This window comes from Moschus berezovskii, chromosome 14, assembly GCF_049115385.1.
Source record: "Moschus berezovskii isolate FMDL1 chromosome 14, NW_MosBer_1.0, whole genome shotgun sequence".
Lineage (NCBI taxonomy): Eukaryota > Metazoa > Chordata > Mammalia > Artiodactyla > Moschidae > Moschus > Moschus berezovskii.
Window position 1 is genome coordinate 52,149,072 of NC_142473.1, and position 20,838 is coordinate 52,169,909.

Here is a 20,838-nt window from a genome sequence, read left to right on the forward strand (position 1 = left end):
TATGAGTGTCCTCAGCTATGAGATGGGGATAGCACTTTGGGCTCACCTCGAAGGCTGTTATTGGAAGCAAATTATGTAGCAGATAGGAGGGTATTTTGTAGACTGTGTGGCACCAGGAGGATGAGCCACAGTGTTCATCCCCCCATGTCCAGGTCAGTGAGCATGCATTCGCCACTGAAGATCAGAGTCACCAGGTCTTGGAGAGGAACCACATACTAGAATCCAGGAATCCTGCTGCCCTTGCTGCCTCCTGTGAGACTCCAGCTTTCACTCTGCTGTGCCTGGAGCTGGAGGGAGCCCAGGAGCTGGTGATCCAACTTAAAGTCAGGGGAGTAGTGAGTGGAACTAGGGACCTCGTCTATCAGCTGGAGAGCCAAGTATGTGGATAGATAAATAAATGTTTGATGCCTGTACAGCCTTCCATTTGACCTAATCTCAAGAATCTGACAATTTCCTAAATCTCTTCTTTCTGGGGAAGAAAACCCTGGGCTGAGAAATAAGGGAAACTGAGTTAGGTCCGGTGCTGTAAAGAGCAATATTGCATAGGAACCTGGAATGTTAGGTCCATGAATCAAGGCAAATTGGAAGTGGTCAAACAGGAGATGGCAAGAGTGAACATAGACATTCTAGGAATCAGTGAATTAAAATGGACTGGAATGGGTGAATTTAACTCAGATGACCATTATATCTACTACTGTGGGCAGGAATCCCTTAGAAGAAATGGAGTAGCCATCATGGTCAACAAAAGAATCCGAAATGCAGTACTTGGATGCAATCTCAAAAATGACAGAATGATTTCTGTTCGTTTCCAAGGCAAACCATTCAATATTACAGTAATCCAGGCCTATGCCCCAACCAGTAACGCTGAAGAAGCCAAAGTTGAACAGTTCTATGAAGACCTACAAGACTTTTAGAACTAACACCCAAAAAAGATGTCCTTTTCATTATAGGGTACTGGAATGCAAAAGTAGGAAGTCAAGAAACCCCTGGAGTAACAGGCAAATTTGGCCTTGGAGCACGGAATGAAGCAGGGCAAAGGCTAATAGAGTTTTGCCAAGAGAACGCATTGGTCATAGCAAACACCCTCTTCCAACAACACAAGAGAAGACTCTACACATGGACATCACCAGATGCCCAACACCCAAATCAGATTGTTTATATTCTTTGCAGCCAAAGATGGAGAAGCTGTATACAGTTAGCAAAAACAAGACCAGGAGCTGACTGTGGCTCAGATCATGAACTCCTTATTGCCAAATTCAGACTTAAATTGAAGAAAGTAGGGAAAACCACTAGACCATTCAGGTATGACCTAAATCAAATCCCTTATGATTATACAGTGGAAGTGAGAAATAGATTTAAGGGACTAGATCTGATAGATAGAGTGCCTGATGAACTCTGGACGGAGGTTCGTGACATTGTACAGGAGACAGAGACCAAGACCATCCCCATGGAAAAGAAATGCAAAAAAGCAAAATGGCTGTCTGAGGAGGCCTTACAAATAGCTGTGAAAAGAAGAGAAGCGAAAAGCAAAGGAGAAAAGGAAAGATATAAGCATCTGAATGCAGAGTTCCAAAGAATAGCAAGGAGAGATAAGAAAGCCTTCCTCAGCGATCAATGCAAAGAAATAGAGGAAAACAACAGAATAGGAAAAACATGAGATCTCTTCAAGAAAATTAGAGATTCCAAGGGAACATTTCATGCAAAGATAGGCTCGATAAAGGACAGGAATGGTATGGACCTAACAGAAGCAGAAGATATTAAGAAGAGGTGGCAGGAATACACAGAACTGTACAAAAAAGTTCTTCACGACCAAGATAGTCACGATAACATGATCACTGACCTAGAGCCAGACATCTTGGAATGTGAAGTCAAGTGGGCCTTAGAAAGCATCACTAGGAACAAAGCTAGTGGTGGTGATGGAATTCCAGTTGAGCTATTTTAAATGTTGAAAGATGATGCTGTGAAAGTGCTGCACTCAATATGCCAGCAAATTCGGAAAACTCAGCAGTGGCCACAGGACTGGAAAAGGTCAGTCTTCATTCCAATCCCAAAGAAAGGCAATGCCAAAGAATGCTCAAACTACCGCACAATTGCACTCATCTCACACGCTAGTAAAGTCATGCTCAAAATTCTCCAAGCCAGGCTTCAGCAATGTGAACCGCGAACTCCCAGATGTTCAAGCAGGTTTTAGAAAAGGCAGAGGCACCAGAGATCAAATTGCCAACATCCGCTGGATCATGGAGAAAGCAAGAGAGTTTCAGAAAAACATCTATTTCTGCTTCATTGACTATGCCAAAGCCTTTGACTGTGTGGATCACAATAAACTGTGGAACATTCTGAAAGAGATGGGAATAACAGACCACCTGATCTGCCTCTTGAGAAACCTGTATGCAGGTCAGGAAGCAACAGTTAGAACTTTACTTGGAACAACAGACTGGTTCCAAATAGGAAAGGGAGTACGTCAAGGCTGTATATTGTCACCCTGCTTATTTAACTTCTATGCAGAGTACATCATGAGGAACGCTGGGCTGGCAGAAGCAGAGGCTGGAATCAAGATTGCTGGGAGAAATATCAATAATCTCAGATATGCAGATGACACTACCCTTATGGCAGAAAGTGAAGAGGAACTCAAAAGCCTCTTGATGAAAGTAAAAGAGGAGAGTGAAAAGGTTGGATTGAAGCTCAACATTCAGAAAACAAAGATCATGGCATCTGGTCCCATCACTTCATGGGAAATAGATGGAAAAACAGTGGAAACAGTGTCAGACTTTATATTTTTGGGCTCCAAAATCACTGCAGATGCTGATTGCAGCCAGGAAATTAAAAGACGCTTACTCCTTGGAAGGAAAGTTATGATCAACCTTGATAATATATTAAAAAGCAGAGATATTACTTTGCCAACAAAGGTCCGTCTAGTCAAGGCTATGGTTTTTCCCATGGTCATGTATGGATGTGAGAGTTGGACTGTGAAGAAAGCTGATCACCGAAGAATTGATGCTTTTGAACTGTGGTGCTGGAGAAGACTCTTGAGAGTCCCTTGTACCACAAGGAGATCCAACCAGTCCATTCTAAGTGACCCACATCCCTGGCTTTGCATTTCCATAGGTAGCTAATGCCAGCCTCACACTCAGGCTTCTGGTTGACTCTGACCAGTGCAGCTTTCATGCTGTCCACCAAGATGTGTACGTCTGTGAGAGCCAGCTAAGGGTGAGAGTGAGAAGAAACAAGAAGAAGCCTCCAGCCACCTTGGTTCACCCCTGCACCCTAGTGAGGCCTCAGACTGAATTTCCCAAGGTCTCCTCTCCCCAAGGGCAGAGGTGGGGATGCAGGGTTCACTCTGGTGTACTGAGGGGACTGAAAAGTGGGCAGTAAAGATCCTGATGGAGAAATAAGCTTTCATTTCCTTGTTGGTATGTCTCAAAGGGATGCAGACTGAGACAGATGCACTCTTGAAAATAAGCATACCCATAATCAAGAGTCGGACACAACTGAGTGACTCAGCACAGTACAGCAATCAGACATACACACTAACCTTTATTCTTGCAAATCATTTCTCTTATACACATATAAATGCATTCAAGTATATGGACACTCACTCAAATGCGCACGTAGTTATTATACTTTCATAGTCTGATTCTAGTGTGCTATATGCTTCACTCCTAGCTCATACCTTACCTGAACTCTTCCCTAGGTTCCTGGGCCCACGGAGGCCTCCAGAAAGTCAGCAAACCCCTTGTGGTAGTGGTTTACTCACTAAGTCGTGTCTGACTCTTGTGAGCCCCCTGGACTTTAACCCGCCAAGCTCTGCTGCTCATGGGATTCTCCAGGCAAGAATAGTGGAGTGGGTTGCCATTTTTTTCCTCACAGGGATCTTCCCAACCCAGAAATTGAACCTGGGTCTCCTGCATTGCAGGCATATCCTTTACCAACTGAGCTATGAAGGAAGTCTGTCAAACCCCTTGTGGTACAGCTTAATTGGAGAGACTTCTTATACAAGACAAGTGCCTGGGGCCAAGACTCAACATCCAGCCTAAACTCTTCCCTCTACTGGGTGGCCCCTCTGCCTGCAGTTGCCAGGTGAGTCCAGGATAATTTCTCTTCTGCAACCAGGTTTATTCCAAAAGAGTCCTACTGTACTGTAACAGGTTTCTTTGTGGCCCCAGTCCAACTTCCTCTCTCTATTTTAAACATGCCCCTGGATAGTCTTAGCCAAGGCCTAACAGGTGTCCTAATGCTACTTTCATGGGTTAAGGATGGTGCAGACTGCCCCAAACTTCCTTCGTAAACCCACTGTCTGGAATTTCTAATCCCATCATAATCAAAAGTAGTTGTATCCCCAGCCTGGTCTTATCTCAAGAATAAACTCTTCTATACCAGGGCTCTTTAAACTTTCCTTACAGGACTTTTACTATAATTAAATGAGATAATGCATGTATAGTGCCCACTGGGCATCATTGAAGTTGATTTTAATATTATTACTGTTACCACTTTTTTTTTTTTTTTTTACAGATACGTGTTGTCATATGTGTTGGAGAAGGAAATGGCAACCCACTCCAGTGTTCTTGCCTGGCGAATCCCAGGGACAGGGAAGCCTGATGGGCTGCCGTCTCTGGGGTCACACAGAGTTGGACACGACTAAAGTGACTTAGCAGCAGCAGCAGCAGCAGCAGTGTTGTCATAATATGTTGTAAGTTAACGAAGAGAGATCACAAGTCAGTTCTGGCTAACTCCCAAAGCCCTGACTGTTAGGACCCTCCCTTGGTCTTTTTATTTTTAGTATGTTATTTATTTATTTGGTTGGTTGCATCGAGTCTTAGTTGGGATCTTTCGTTGTGGTGCTTGTGCCCAGAAGTTGTGGTGCACAGGTTTAGCTGCCTCGGGCATGTGGAATCATAGTTCCCTGAGCAGGGATCAAACCCATGTCCTCTGCATTAAAAGGCAGATTCTTAACCACTGGACCACCACGGAAGTTCCAGGCTTCTCTATCTCTCTCTCTTTTTTTTTAAACCTTTTTTAACCATGATGATCTTGATGTGAGGCTTGGCCTAGGTATTTTGATTGCTATTGGCTATACAAATCCTACGAAGATCTGGTACTGCTACAGAACTATGAGGAGAGGAAAATGGGCTACAGAGATTGCAGGGGCAATACTTTGTACAAGAACTTCATGTGCTTTAACTACTATGGTGCAGCCGGCATGGCCAAGGTGGACCTTGCTTCTAGCACCCTGGTGCTACAAAGTCTGCTGTCTGGTGCCACCTACAACAACTGCTTCTCCTACGCTGGTGTGCCCTGGAAGGATTTACATAGCAGCAGCAGCAGTGATGATAAGGGGCTGTGGGTGCCCTAAGCCACTGAGGTGGCCAAGGGTTACCTGGTGTGAGTCATTTCAATGCCAGCACTCTACAGGTAGAGAAAACCTGGTACACCAGCCAGTACAAGCCAACCATGTCAGGGACCTTCATGGCCTGCAGGGTGCTATATGCCTTACGCCCACTGAGCATCGGCAGAGAGGAGATTTTTTATGCTTTTGATACCACCACGGAGTGGGAGTGCCATCTCAGCATCATGCTGGATAAGATGCTGGCAACACCATAAGGCATTAATTACTAACCTTCTGACCACAGGTTCTATGTCTGCAGTGATGGTTTCCTGATTATTTATGCTTCCTGGCTTCCTGGAACTGAAGCATAGGTTACCAAGACCACCAACCAAAAAGCCCTTTGGGGCTTGGGCACCTCCCAAAGCTGTCAAACTGAAAAAACCCTCCAGACCCTGAGACCTCAGAGCAAAGGATTTATAGAAGTGTGGCCTTTTCCTTACCCTCCAGGTGGACCATTCCTCAAAATGGCCATCAGTTCTAATGATTGGGATATATTGACTATATCTAGTTAGTTCTTGACAATAAATATCTTAATCAGCACATTAAAGTTCTCTTTAATAGTGGTCTGGGGTGATCTGATTGAAGTTTCATTGGGAAATGAAATGTTAGGCAATGTTACCCCCTCTTTACCAGAAACCTAGTGTAGGAGCTGGATTCATAGTTTTTAAAACAAATCTCATCTGTATTTTGAAAACTGTGATTCTAACTCTTTCAGTTGTAGGAGTCTGTTGAGCGAGGTTTAGAATTCTCTATGTCTGAGGCTGAGATCCTCTGGTTCCAGTGCTGAAGATACAAGGGAGTTGATTAAAGTGAGATGTGGAAGTTTCTTATCTTATCCCCAACCTCCTATGCTGTACCTGGGGAGAAAAGAGGCAGTATCTTTGTGTGAAAATTAATGTTTCACTGTCCAGATCAATTTCACTTTGAATGCCATTGAGAGAGGGCCTTACACCTGAATCCTGCTCTAGGAATTAAGCAATGAAAGGCTGAGACATGAAGAACTCCAACATGGGCTGGGATAAAGGTCCAGACCTTCTATATAAGGAATCATTTGATACGATAGCAGAAAGTCTGCTGGCTGACTGTCAATAGTTTCTTTGCTCAGGCCAAGACTGTCTGCTTGTACTTATCTGATGTATGTATCTGATGATGATATGATGTACCTCCTGTCCATGCAGGTACATGGTATGTCCAAGATTTCAGACCCCAAAGTCTTCTCAATCACACAGAGGATACCAGACTACTTCATACACACTGTCTCATGCTTACACTTTCACATATACATACATTTACAAATATTGTATCCAAATCAGACATGCATTTCCACTCTTACATATACAATATTTCAATCCATACCCAAATATCAATAAACATAAAAATGTTTTAATATGTCCTTCAACAGAATATTCACCTGCTATCCAAATAAAAAAATAAAAGATGTTGGCTTTTAGATGCCTAATCCTGCCCTGTTAGGAATTTCACTGCTAAGTCAACTCTATGCTCACCTCTTGATTTACAAATTTCCCCCTTAATGAGAGCTTCCCCGGTGGCTCAGACAGTAAAGCATCTACCTACAATGAGGGAGACCTGGGTTCAATCGCTGGGTCGGGAAGATCTCCTGGAGAAGGAAATGGCAACCCACTCCAGTATTCTTGCCTGGAAAATCCCATGGATGGAGGAACCTAGTAGGCTACAGTCCATGGGGTCGCAAAGAGTCAGACACGACAGAGCGACTTCACTTCACTTCCCCCTTAATGCTTCAACACAAAGGTAGGCAACTCAGGACCAGGCTAGGACACTGAAAGAAATTATTTTAAAAGTTCTGCTGTAGCACTGTGTAGAAAAGACCAAGTGATAAGTGAATAAAAAATACTTAGCAAGGAATGATTCATTCACCTTCAGTTTGTTATGCCTCTAGGAGGATTTTCCCTGTTTAGCCCTACTCCTGCTTCTAGGATAGAGGAAATCTTTTCCCACTACATGGGAACACTCTCAGTTAAGTCTAGAATCCCAGACTCTTGACTCAGAGAAAAACACAGCCTTCTCTTCCACTTCAGAAGCTTTTGTCTTGCTCCATTTTCCTTTCTATGTGCTAAGTCGCTTCAGTGATGTCCAACTCTTTGTGACTCCATGGGCCATAGCCTGCCAGGCTCCTCTATCCGTGAGATTCTCCAGGCAAGAATACTGAAGTGGGTTGCTATGCCCTCCTCCAGGGAATCTTCCTGACCCAGAAATCAAACTCATATCTCTTATATCTTCTTCACTGGCAAGCAGGTTCTTTACCATTAGTGCCACCTTTCCTTTCTAAGGCTTCACTTTTTCCAGATCCCTATAAAAAAGAATAAACTCCTTCTTGTAGAAGAAATTTCTTTCTTACCTACAGGTATGTGGTTTTACCTATGATTGCAATAGACCCAGCTTTTCATTCACAAGCCTGATATCCCCACAAGGGACTCACATACAGCACCACAGAGAAACATATGGACTATGTAAGCAGTCTGTTGGAGAAGGAAATGGCAACCCACTCCAGTATTCTTGCCTGGAGAATTTTGTGGGCACACGAGCCTGGTGGGCTACAGTCTGAACGTGAAAGTGAAGTCGTTCAGTCGTGTCTGACTCTTTGCAACCCCATGGACTGTAGCCTACCAGGCTCCTCTGTCCATGGATTTTCCAGGCAATAGTACTGGAGTAGATTGCCATTTCCTTCTCCAGGGGATCTTGCCAACCCAGGGATCGAACCCGGATCTCCCGCATTGTAGACAGACGCTTTACCATCTGAGCCACCAGGGAAGTCAGTCTATGGGCTTGCAAAGAGTAGGACATGACTGAGCAACCATGCCTAAGCAGTCTGTACTTTTAATTGTTGTATTCTGAGAACTTTGCCCTCTATTTCCTGTAAAAAGTGTCTTATTTTCTTTTATTATGAAGACCCAGACTCCCCAAATAGGTTTCCTTTCCCAACTAGTTCAGCCAGAGACTGTGAGGCTTGGGTTGACATCACAATATCCCTTTTCTCAAGAGCTGAGCTTTTGGTGGGTGGGGCCAGGGGAGGGGCGGCCCTGGCATGAGTCACCTCCACTTAGCCTACTTTATTTCAAGAATGAATTAGTATCCACAACAGGCCTCAGCTGGGCCATATCTGGAGAACTGGAGTGGCGGTACAACATCGCAAAATACCTGGCCCCAGTCTGGTCACTCATCCCCTTTAGGGCAACAAGAAAACCAGCCTGTGGCGTGAGAACGCATCACTTGAAACGGAGGCCAGAGGAAGTATTTGCCTGCCCTCACCTCTCTGCCCCTGCTTCCACCTGCTCCCCATCTGCCCACCCACTAAGGTCCATGCCGCACGTCATCACTCGAACACCCAGGATGGCCCGGTGTGGGCATCATTCAGGGCTGCCTGCAGAGAGGAAGATCTCTCCGGGTGTCACTCGGCTGATAGTGAAGACGCCAGGCAAACAGGAAGACTTTGTAATAGCCAATGATACCTCGGTGAGGCAGTTCAAGGAGAAGCTATCGGCTCACTTTAAATGCCAAATGGACCAACTAGTGCTTGTCTTCATGGGCCGCCTTCTCAAGGACCATGACGTGCTGAGCCAGAGGGGCATCCTGGACGGTCACACCATCCACGTGGTCATCAAGTCCAAAAATGGCTCCAGATACCTAGCCCATTTCTCCCAGGACCTGTCGACCAATAAGCCCTGTCACCAGGACAAAAACACCAAAGGAAACAGCAGTGGGGTATACCAATCTGCTGGTGTGGGTTACACCCCGGTGGAGTCAGCTCTCTCAGAGGATGTGCCCAAGGTGCATACCCAGGACTTGAAAATGGGTAGTCCAGAGCACATAGCACAGATACTGGAGAATCCTAGCATCCAGCAACTCCTGTCCAACACAGACTTCATGTCTAGTTCGTCTCAGAACACCTAGACACGCAGCAATTGATGCAGCAGAACCCAGAGGTCTCACACATCCTTGACAATTCTGAGATCCTGTGGCAGACTCTGGAGCTGGCCAGGAACCTGGAAGTGATTCAAGAGATAATGCAGATCCAGCAACCTGCACAGAATCTTGAGAGTCCACCGAACCCACAGTCATATGTAGGCTTAGAGACTGTCCCAGGATGGGACAATGCCTCAGGTCAGAGTTCTGCTGATTTTAATGATCAGATGCTCAACAGCACACAAGATCCAATTGGGGGCAACATTTTCACAGCTCTCCTGGGAGGACAAGTGCAGAAGCAAGTCCAGTTTTCACTCCCATCTCCACCACCATCCCAGGAACGGCAGGAACATCTCCCACAGCCCCCTACACCCTGAGTCATCTATGCTAGTTCTCGAGGTGTATCTTCAATCACTTCAGCCAATTCTACCCCAAACATGGCAAATCATACTTCCAGGGCCAGTACTTCTAACTCCACTAATGGTCAGAGTCATGCTTGTGCAGTGGAACAGCCAATTGGGATACCAGCCTTACCTAACAGCTCAACCAGCTGCCCCAGGCAGAAGACAAAGATGCCACCATTTCTCTAGATAGCTTTAACCAGAAATTAGATGATCTCCAGCAGTCAAATGAACAGACCAGCTCCCAGATCACAGGAAGAATGATGCAACTGCTTTTGAACAACCCTTTCCTGGCAGTCCAGATGATGATGTTCATGAGTGTGCCCCAGCTGAGTGAACAGTGGAGGCAGCAACTGCCTGCATTTCTGCAGCAGACTCAGTTTTCCAACATGCTTATAGCTCTAGCCAACCCTAAAGCATCACAAACAATACTGCAGATTGAGCAGAGTCTGCAGCTGTTGGCCACTGAGGCTCCTGTTTTTCTACCCTGGGTTGCCCCCTACCTATGGGGCCTGGACTAGCTTCCTGCACCCAGCTGCAGCTACCCTGACACAGTGCCCTGGACCTGGGATGTGTCCAATATGGCTGAGCCTAAAGGACCTGAGTCCTGTCCCAAATCGGGAGCAGTCCTAGAGAGGCCACAGTCCCAGCGCCACCATCCAGAAGCTCAGGAGATCCCAGGGATCCTAACCACTGGGCATACTTATTTGTTTTGCTACCTGCCTGCCAACCCATTTGACTACCTCATCTGCCTTCATCTTTTCTGGTGCTTCTGGTTAAGAGAAGTCCTAGAACAGGAAAAACCAAACAGTGCTTTCTTTACTGAATAATGGACCATTGGCCATAGCTGAGAGATCTGTCAATAAAACGGCTACATCAACTTGACCACATCTGAAGTTTGGCTATTTTTTTTTTTTTTAACAAAAAAGGCAACTGTCAATGTGTAATAACCCTACCTCATGTACCATACATGCATGAGCACACACACACATAACCACATGCATAGATTAAAATAGAAAAGCATATTTGCACCCACAGAATTACATGTATAGACATCATGTCATGCTCACATATCCAAGAACATGCACATATAACCTCAAACACATATGCACCATGGCTAACAATGAAAGATTCACATATATAGGCATATAAAGTCACCACACAGTACACATAATCATGTGTATAGATAGCTGCACACAAATGTTTAGAGACCCAAAACAGACCCACATGTAGGAAAGATAGTCATAATATACTCATAAGAAAAGAGGGAAATACATGTATGTGTGTTCAGTGGTGTCCAACTCTCCAGCCTCACGGACTACAACTTGCCAGGCTCTTCTGTCCATGGAATTCTCAAGGTAAGAATACTGGAGTGGGTTGCCATTTCCTACTCTAGGAAATTCAGCTGAATATATAGCTACATGAGGTGTTTATATTTCAGTGCTATAAAGAAAAATGCAGTGGATAAGCTGTTGTAAATGGGGGATCATCAGGGAAGGCTTCTCTGAAAGGAGACAGTAGAGCAGAAATCACAAGGACTTGGGAAAGCAAATCATACAATTCCAGGCATTGTTTCAGGCAGAGAAGGCTGCATAAGAGGAAAAGCTGTGAGATAAGAGTACTCTTGTTGTGTTTTAAGAATAACAAGGGATAGTGTAGCTGGAGAGGAGTGAACTAAAAAATGAGGGGGAAAAGAGAATTATTAGAAATCATGAAGAGCTTTATAGATCTGGTGATCACTTTGGATTTTACTAAGAATACAAGTGAAAATCATTGCTAGATTTTAGCAAAGGAATAGAATGGTTCAGTATGTCAGCCTGGCTGCTGAGAGGGGAATACTGTTGTAGATGAGAAAGCTGGAAGCAGGAACACTAGTTCTAGCATGTGAGAGACAGTGGTGTCTGGGGCTAGGGCAGGAGCAGTGGAGCAGGTAAGGGATATTCAGATTTATGTGGTCCTCACAGGTCACCCATCCTTCAGCCCCGATGTGACCATCAGCAAGAGTAAAGGAAGCTCCATTGAGCTCCCAGTGCTTCAGTAAATCTGCTGCCAAAGATCCCACTCCACCACCATGACCTATCAAAAAGAAACAAGTCAAAAAAATGAAGTGAAGTGACAGTCACTTAGTCATGTCTGACTCTTTGTGACCCATGGACTGTAGCCGGCCAGGCTCCTCTGTTCATAGAATTCTCCAGGAAGGAACACTGGAGTGGGTAGCCATTCCCTTCTCCAGGAGATCTTTCTGACCCAGGGTTTCCGTCATTGCAGGGGGATTCTTTAACTATCTGGGCCATCAGGGAAACCTGACTCAGTGGGTAAGGAATCAGCCTGCAATGCAAGAGACACAGGAGATACAGGTTCAATCCATGGGTAGGGAAGATCCCCTGGAGAAGGAAATGGAAACCCCTCCAGTATCCTTGCTTGAAAAATCCCCTGGACAGAGGAACCTGGTGGACTATAGTCCAAAGGGTCACAGAGAGTCAGACACAGCTGAGTGACAAAGACTCAGAGTTGGAGAAATGCAGGACAAATTCCAATCTAACTGAGAATACTGGGGCTCATTGCCATTTTCTTCTCCCAGAGATCAAACCTGGGTCTCCTGCATTGCAGGCAGATTCTTTACCATTTGAGCCACAGGGAAGCCCCTTCAAGAAAGAAAATTATAGCTAGAAACAGATTTTTCACCTCCCCATTAAGATATCTCTATTAACCCAATTAAATCTTTTATCCTCAGTTTACATACGGAGCCCAAATTCTCCAGACTATCTTCCTGATTTTCTCAATATGCTCTGAAATTCCCTCATCTGACTCAGTTTCCACTTGTTGGTTTTTCCCACCCTACCTTTTAGGGTGCAATTTAGCTATGGTGAACCTCATACCTACAACCTTCTCTCTCAATGTTCCCTCACCTTTTTGCTGTGACTAATATCTGGATGTTCACTGAGAAAACTGCTTCTCCAACAGTGATGACTGTTTCTTTCATTCTCTGTGGACTTAGAAGTGGGGTACATGTCCACCATGTACCTACTTTAGGTTCCCAAACATAGTTTTCTAGCTTCAACACTAAATCTATCATAATTATTCTGATATAATACCCAACAGCAAACTCACAATGGTTATAACAGTTATATCCAACCCTGCCTAATCTCTGCGTAGGCACTGAAAACCATAAACTGTGCTGACTAGTCTTACTTAAATTTATTACCAAGGCTTTAGTTGGTCTGTTTGTATGCCTAATACATTTTCTTATTTTAATGATTTCTTTCTAGAATTTGCATCAGAAATCACCTGGAGGGTGTGTTAAACCCCCCAGATTTCTGAGCTTCATTCCAAGGGTCTCCAATTCTGTGGATCTACAGGAAGGCCCCAAATTCTGCATAGCTGACAATTTCCAGGTGATACTGATGATGCTGATCTAAGGACCGCACTTGGAGATCCAATGCTCTAGCCTTATTCTTTGAGATGATTATATCATACCTTTTATGCTCTTCTAAAACCTTCAACAGCCCTTTAATATCTATTCTCAGTCTCAGATGATATTTTCCTTATTCCAACAACAAGACAAAAGTGATCAAATGTGACTTTCACCTTTGTCTGCCACTAATTCAACAAACTATCTTGCATCTATACCTGTATACTCCACCTTTCATCCTGTTTTAATGAATAAACTGTCCATGATCCTAAATCAAGCTCTTCACTTGGGCATTTGATTCTGATCCCTCTATCTTCTCAACAATTTGCTCTTCCAACTGTTTTCTCTTTCTCCTGCATCACTGTGCTCTTCCTCATTGGATTGTTTTCATTAGAATAAAAGTATAATTGTCTCATCTTAATAAAACAAAAAAACAAACAAAAACATTTATTCCCCATTTCTGTGCAGCCACCAGCCTTTTCTCATTTACTGTCATTGGATCCACTTCCTTTCAAACCCATTTACTTTTAAACCCACTCCAGTCAGGTTTTCTGGCCTCACCACTCTTCCAGACTTGGTCTCATTGTGGCCCTCAGTCTAACTGGTGTCTTTTGTTCAAATGCAGTAGCCAATTCTCAGTCCTCACTTACTTACCTACCAGAATCATTTAACACATTTGTTTGCTTTCTCTTTTTTTGAAACTTTGTCATTTGACTTCTTTCTCTAATTTCCTTTTCTGACTTAACGTTTTATTTCTTCTCAATTTCCTTTGCTGAATTCATCCAACCTTTCAGACTTCTAAACATTGTACTGTCCATAATTCAGTCTGTTTACCTCTGTCCTTTTACTATATATACTCACACACCACTCCACATACTCTGTTGATGCGGATGGAGTCAGCCTCACGGTGTAGAACTACCTTCTTAACATTTCCATTTGGTTATGAAATAGACTGAACTTAATCTTTCTATTTAACAACCTTATTTCGTGGTCTTTTTACCTCAACAAATAGCCAATCTATTCTTTGAATTTTTCTGGGTGATAATAATAATAGGGAAAAAAAGGTAAAATAAAAGTTTATTTCATCTTCAACCTCCCTTTCATAGTCTGCATCTTACTCATCAGAAAGTCAATATATTGATTGATATATCATGGCCAATGTTGAATCAGAGAGGACATAGAAACATAACAATGCCAAGAAGAGGCTCAACTAGCAAGTAGCTGAATTGGGGTCTTCGTGGGGACATAAGGGCTCAAGAAGACTTTCTTAAATGTCCAACCCCTGTCTGAGTATCCACATACCACCTACCGGGTTGTGTGAAAGCAGAACACTTGGCTTGAGAAGGAAGGGTCTGCCCTGAACCCTCACTATGAAGAAGGCAATTGAGACAAAGGAAGTAGAAGAGTTGAAGGGTGGGGGGAGACAAAGCCCTCAGGAATCCCAAGTACCTTGGAGAAGTCTCAAGCATCCATTGTATGAGGCTGTGATGTCAGTGCTGAGGTCACAGAGGTGACCTGGTAGAGAGGGTTCTGGTGTAGAAGGCTTCAGGGGTGGCTGTTCAGCAAGATGAGGGCAGTTGGGAGTCCTATTTAAGAGGAAGGACGGGGCCACAGCTGATTGGTATGTATTCCCCAAACCAGGTCCTTCAGGCTGCCCTTGCCCTTCATTCATCAACTATCAACCTCTTTCCTAGGGCCTCAGATTTCCCTCCCAAGACCCTCAACATCTCTCCAACCCCCAATCCTCCTAAGGCATCCTATCCCATGCCCTCGTAGCCCCTTCTACGTGGACTCTCTAGTTCCCCCACCCTGAGACCCCAAATCCTCCCCCTGCTCACCTTTCCTTTCACCACTGCCCAAAAGGATGATTTCAGTACCCCATCCTCCTCCCCCCCCAGCTGTGTCCCCACAGACCTGGGCCTCCTGCTGCCCACTATGGCCAAAAGTGGAGAGGCCCTGCCACAGGGCAGCCCAGCGCTGGTCCAGGATCCCCACTTCATCAAGGTGACAGTGAAGACACCTAAGGACAAGGAGGATTTCTCAGTTACAGACACTTGCACCATCCAGCAGCTGAAGGAAGAGATATCCCAGCGCTTTAAGGCCCACCCTGATCAGCTGATCCTAATCTTTGCTGGCAAAATCCTCAAGGACCCTGATTCGCTGGCACAGTGTGGGGTCCGAGATGGCCTCACCGTCCACCTGGTCATCAAGATGCAGCGTCGCATCACGGGCAACAAGTTCCCAGCTGCTTCAGTCCCTACCCCAGCCCCGAGCCCTGGGTCACTCCCTCAGCCAAGCTCCGTTTACCCAGCAGATGGGCCACCTACCTTTAGCTTGGGTGTCCTCACAGGCCTCAATGGGCTAGGCCTGACCTCGGGTGGTTTGCCTGACCAGCCAAGCTCACTGGTGTGGCAGCACGTATCTATGCCTGAATTTGTGGCTCAGCTCATTGATGACCCCTTCATCCAGGGTCTACTGTCCAACACAGGCCTGGTACGCCAGTTGGTTCTTGACAATCCCCGTATGCAGCAACTGATCCAGCACAACCCTGAGATTGGGCACATTCTCAACAATCCTGAAATCATGCGGCAGACACTGGAGTTTCTGCGTAACCCTGCCATGATGCAAGAGATGATGCGCAGCCAGGACCGGGCGCTCAGCAACCTGGAGAGCATCCCAGGTGGCTACAACGTGCTCCGAACCATATATACAGATATTATGGACCCTATGCTTAACGCAGTCCAGGAGCAGTTTGGTGGCAATCCCTTTGCCACATCTACCACTGCTAATGCTAGCAGCAGCAGCAGCCAACCCTCAAGGATGGAGAATTGTGACCCTCTTCCCAACCCCTGGACTTCCACATATGCAGGCTCAGCCAGCAGGAGGGGCAGGAGGCCTGGGGACCAGGACATATCTGAACTTAGAAATAGGGTTCCCAATATTCTAGGGAATATAGGGCTCTATGACTATCTCCAACAATTGCATGAGACTCCCCAGGCTCTGGGAACCTATCTGCAGGGGATGGCATCTACCCTCAGTCCAAACCAAGAACCACCTCCACCACCTGGAAGCCAAGTTCCTCCAGCTTCACCCTCATCCCAGGAACCTGAGTCAGGCCAGGCTCTCCCTAAGGAGTCAGTTACAGTCAAGGGAAAGCCCTCTTGCCCAGCCTTTCTGAGGTATCCCACGGAGAGCAGTGCTAGAAAAGATGGAGATCAAGATGGTGCAGGGAACGGCTCCACTGGCCATAGCACCCACATGCCTGATCTTGTCTCCGGGCTGGGGCCTGCTGCCAATAGGACCCCACTTGTTCCTTCCCCACCTTTGCCCACAGCAGCTACTGCTGGAATCCCTGAGCATGTCTGGCTGCCGCCACCGGCTTATCCAAGATCTCTGAGGCCAACCAGCATGAATCAGGCCCCACAGCTGCAGGACGAGATACACTGGCAACTGCCACTGCTGCTTCACCTTCAGGCAGCCATGGAAAACCCGCGTGCCATGCATGCCCTGCTGCAGATTGAGCAGGGTCTGCAGATCCTGGCTACTGAAGCCCCTCGCCTCTTCCTCTGGTTCATGCCTTGTCTAACTGGGCTGGGAAGTATGGCGGGAGATACAGAGCCTCGAGAGAGTCCCCTTGTGCCTGAGAATCCTTCGCCTCCCCCAGCTCCTGAGGTTCCCTCAGCACAGGGCTCTGTGGAGCTGGGCCTCCATTCCACCCCCTTCCTCCAGATGTTGCAAGCCTTGACTGGTGTCAATCCCCAGCAGCCGATGCCTGAGACTCAGTTCCGGATGCAGCTAGAGCAACTGCGGGCCATGGGCTTCCTGAATCCTGAAGCCAATCTCCAAGCCCTCATTGCCACAGGAGGTGATGTGGATGCTGCTGTGGAGAAGCTGAGGCAGTTGTAGGAGCTATAGTTGTTCAGACCATATCTTTCCCTCTGTGCCTTTACCCCCCATAGCCGCCTTCCCTAACTCCCCCCACCCCCAACCATTCTTGAATGCAGTTGCACCATGAAGCAAATTTACTATGATACTCTTTACTGCAGAGACAATGCTGTTCCAGAGTCAATGGGGAAGAATGAGAGCCAGAACAGGGTGGGGGTGCTATAAGTGACCCAACCACCCCTGTCACTGTACCATCATGGGGTCATGGTCTGAGTTCTGCTAATGCCTATCGTGAGATGTAATTACATCCAGTCTCCAATATCGTCTGCTGCCTGAGTCTGATTCTTTGTGGGCTATGGGAAAAGAGGGACTGTATAGGAGGAAAGGTGGTGATAAGAGCTATCTCTGCATGGATGGGAGGGCTTGGAGGGGAAACTGAAAGGTATGAGGTTAGAAGAACAAGAGGCACAGGGAACACAGGAGGGTGAGCTGAGAGCTGCAGCTTTCCATGTGTCCTTCCAAAGGCTCCCCAGATTTGGAGCTGCCACCATATACTATGTGTTCTTTGGAGCTCTCTACCACCAGTCAGACTGAAAAGTGGGCACAGCTTCTTATTTTTATTGTCCTTGAACTCTATCCCACAGTTGGCTCTCAATTTTTGGATTTGATCCTGATCCCTGAGACAGCAATAGAGCAGGAATCAGCTGAGTTCTAAGATTCCCTGATCTCATCGAGTTTACAAAGCTACTGTCCTGGGTAGCCAGATCTGTTGTGGATTCCACTGAAATGGATCCAGCTTGTCCTGGGTTTTGTCTTTCTTATTCTATTGCACTCAGAAATTGATTACCTAACCTGTGCTAGGCATTCTGCTAGGGGTTGGGAATTCAATGTGAGTAAAAGAGGCATGATACTGTCTTCATGAATTTATGATGGTAGCTGGAACTGTTCAAACAGTACTCATTATATATAATCACAAGCTAGGATAAGTGTTATGAAAGATGGGGATCTGTGAAATAGCAAAACAGAGGCTTGCTCTATTCTATGGAGACAGGCAAGGCTTGTGAGTGTGAACTCTAAGCTAAAAATCTAAAAAAGTGGTAAGAATTAAGTAGGTAAAGTTTTGAGGGAGGAGGGAAGAGTATTCCAGTAAAGAAGTCATTATGTACAAAGGCGCTGGGGGAGGGTGTGCATAGCACACAGGAGGTGCCTTCGGTCTCTCAGACCCATTTGCTCTCAGGGATGCTTCCCAACACCCACATGCTTCTGGGGCAGAAGTGTTACAATTCACCTATCTTGTGAGTGAACCGTGGCTTCCAGCCCGTAAATGTGCCCGTGGGTTCACACGGGTAAACACATCATGAAGTAATGCACTAACACAAAATGCATTTTCACACTTGAGTACACTTTCACGTGGTCAAACTTTTGTGCATGTGTCTGGGCATACACACATAACACAGTCTGTTAGAGCTTCATCATAGATGCGTTAGAAAAAGATAACGCTGTATTCCTGTCAGGGCTTACCAGGTGGCACTAGCAGTAAAGAACCCTTCTGCCAATGCAGGAGACATAAGAGATTCAGGTTCCATCCCCACGTCAGGAGTATGTCCTGCAGGAGGGCATGGCAGACCACTCCAGTATTCTTGCCTGGAGAATCCTATGGACAGAGGAGCCAGGCAGGCTACAGTCCACAGTGTCTCAAAGAGTTGTACACAGCTGAGCAACTTAGCAAGCACACATCATAATCCAGTCAAGAAAAGAAAAGGGTCTTTAAAGAGAATATCACTATAGTAGAAAGTGGCTATGCTGTGTATATGTGTTTAAATGTCAGGGACTCAGTATTGGGAGTCCTTTTAGGGAGAAACAAAAACTCTGCCTGGAACCTAGGATACTTGGATCAACCTGCCTTTACATGTTAGCTACCATCACGTGACTTAGAGATAAAATGAGTTTTGGGGGCAACTTTCTCCCATTGTTTTAGGTTTCAATCTCCAGTGGAGCACAAGGCTTCAAAACTCCTTTCTACTCCCTCTTCACTCCCCGTCAGTGAGGGGTTCTTGTCCACATCCAATGAACTGTTGTTTATGGTGGTTGCTAGGAGAAAGGCAGAGGAAAATCTTGCTTCCTCATTTCCTGTAACTAACAAGGCTCTAGGCTGCTTCTGACTGACAGTTATACATTGTAATCTCTAATTTCAACACTTGGAAGTCAGATAGGTCTGAGAAAATACTCAGGGAGAGAAATGTTGCTTTTATCTGCCTTTCATATGGGCCAAGAAAAGCCTGAGGGTTCATGTGACAAATTCCAGCTTACCAGAGAAGGCTGTAGGTGGAAATCTGGGTCTAAAAGTTCTGGGTAAGGAAGAGAGTTCTCATTTATTGGATTGTTTTCTTTTCCTGAACTATGGCGAGCCCTTTACAGTTGACTGGGTGTTTGGAATCTTTGCTTGGGCCTCATCAGGGACTGGACTCATCAGCCTATGTTCTGCTCCATGGTGAGTCCAAATGAAGCAGATTCCTGGGGTGGGGAAGGTCACTGTCCACCCCAGCAGCTGATGTAGGAAACATTCAGTAAGTGATTGAATAAATGAATGTTGAATGATGAGTGAAGAAGTGAGTGACCAAATGATAAAGTGGTTGAGGAGGCTAGGTAGATAGGAATCAAATAAACAATCTTAGAGGAACAGGCCTTCTGCTTGGGAAAAATAAAGTTTTGGAGTTTGAGATAGAGGAGATGCCTGTAGGCTGAGGTTACTGAAAGGGCAGGCCTCCAGAGATGTCATAGTTACAGTCCCTGCTCTGACTCTCACACCGCATCAGCTGGGTCTTGGAAGGACCCTACCTAAGAGGTTGGGTGGATGGAAGAGAAACAGACTTATAGTTTTGGTTATACTGGGCTTAGTATGACCTGAATATTCCCAAAGAAAATGTACCCATTCCTCAGATCAAGAGGTTTTCTAGAAGGCCAAAGAGCAGTGAAGCTTGAAATACTGATCTGCATCATAAATAGCCAGCCAGGTAGCTGGACAGCAATTTAAGAGAGAAGTATTAAAAACCAGAAAGTGTTTTTATGCATTTATGTTTTTTATTATTTGATGATGTTTCCCTAATATCTCTGTTATAAACACATGGGTAGATTTTTTTCTGGATATCTTAGGGTTTTACTACTTACATTTAATTTTAAATAACAATTGATGTTATTGAGGTTTTCCTCTAGCCAGCCCCTCTTCCAAGCTCTTTACATCTGAATCCACACAATTATCTTTTATTCCTAACTTCAGATGAGAAAAACTGAGGCACAGAGAGAGAGGAAGTACATTGCTTAAAATTGTACAGTTCTTGCATAATAGAGCTCCAGGATCTGAAATTAGACAATGTACTTCCAGAGTCTACAATCTTAGCTGCTGCAGTAAATCAAGTTAATTAAAGCTTTAATTCTTACCCATGGAAAGTGAAAAGGGGCAGGATTTGTGGTATTTGATTGAAATTTTTACACCTCTGACTCCTGCCACTATCTACACTGGATTGAAATATTTTCATTACCGTATCCAGTGTATGTGTACATGTGTATTTGTTGCATAAAAAAATGAGCAGCATGAGAGTCGCAAGATAGTTGGGGACACAGCATTTCAGATGTCAGTCACTCTGAGAAACTGCTCCAAAGAGGTAGGGGGAAGGCAAGTATATAGGTGATTTTGGTGAATGGTGACTTTGGTGAATGGTACATGCAAAATCAAGAACATATTTTTACAGAGGGTCTGATAAGGGTTAGTGCTAGTCACGAGGAATAGACATCATCATGAAGAAATTTAGTGCTTT

The 20,838-nt window shown here is 45.3% G+C and overlaps 2 protein-coding genes across 2 annotated transcripts; both read left to right on the plus strand.

Moving 5' to 3' along the window:
* The first annotated feature begins 8,722 nt into the window (after positions 1-8,722).
* UBQLNL (ubiquilin like) lies at positions 8,723-10,556 on the plus strand. Its single transcript, XM_055422410.2, is given in 3 exon segments — positions 8,723-9,290; positions 9,293-9,859; positions 9,862-10,556. Coding segments are annotated over 3 exon segments (1,830 nt in total).
* A 4,517-nt stretch (positions 10,557-15,073) lies between these two features.
* UBQLN3 (ubiquilin 3) lies at positions 15,074-17,044 on the plus strand. The gene has a single exon (XM_055422580.2). The coding sequence runs from the start codon at positions 15,074-15,076 to the stop codon at positions 17,042-17,044; it is 1,971 nt and encodes a 656-aa protein (XP_055278555.2).
* Positions 17,045-20,838: the final 3,794 nt, after the last annotated feature.

Bases quoted from the DNA above. Each gene is read 5' to 3' on its own strand.
- UBQLN3 (XM_055422580.2), top strand. From the start codon at position 15,074: ATGGCCAAAAGTGGAGAGGCCCTGCCACAGGGCAGCCCAGCGCTGGTC.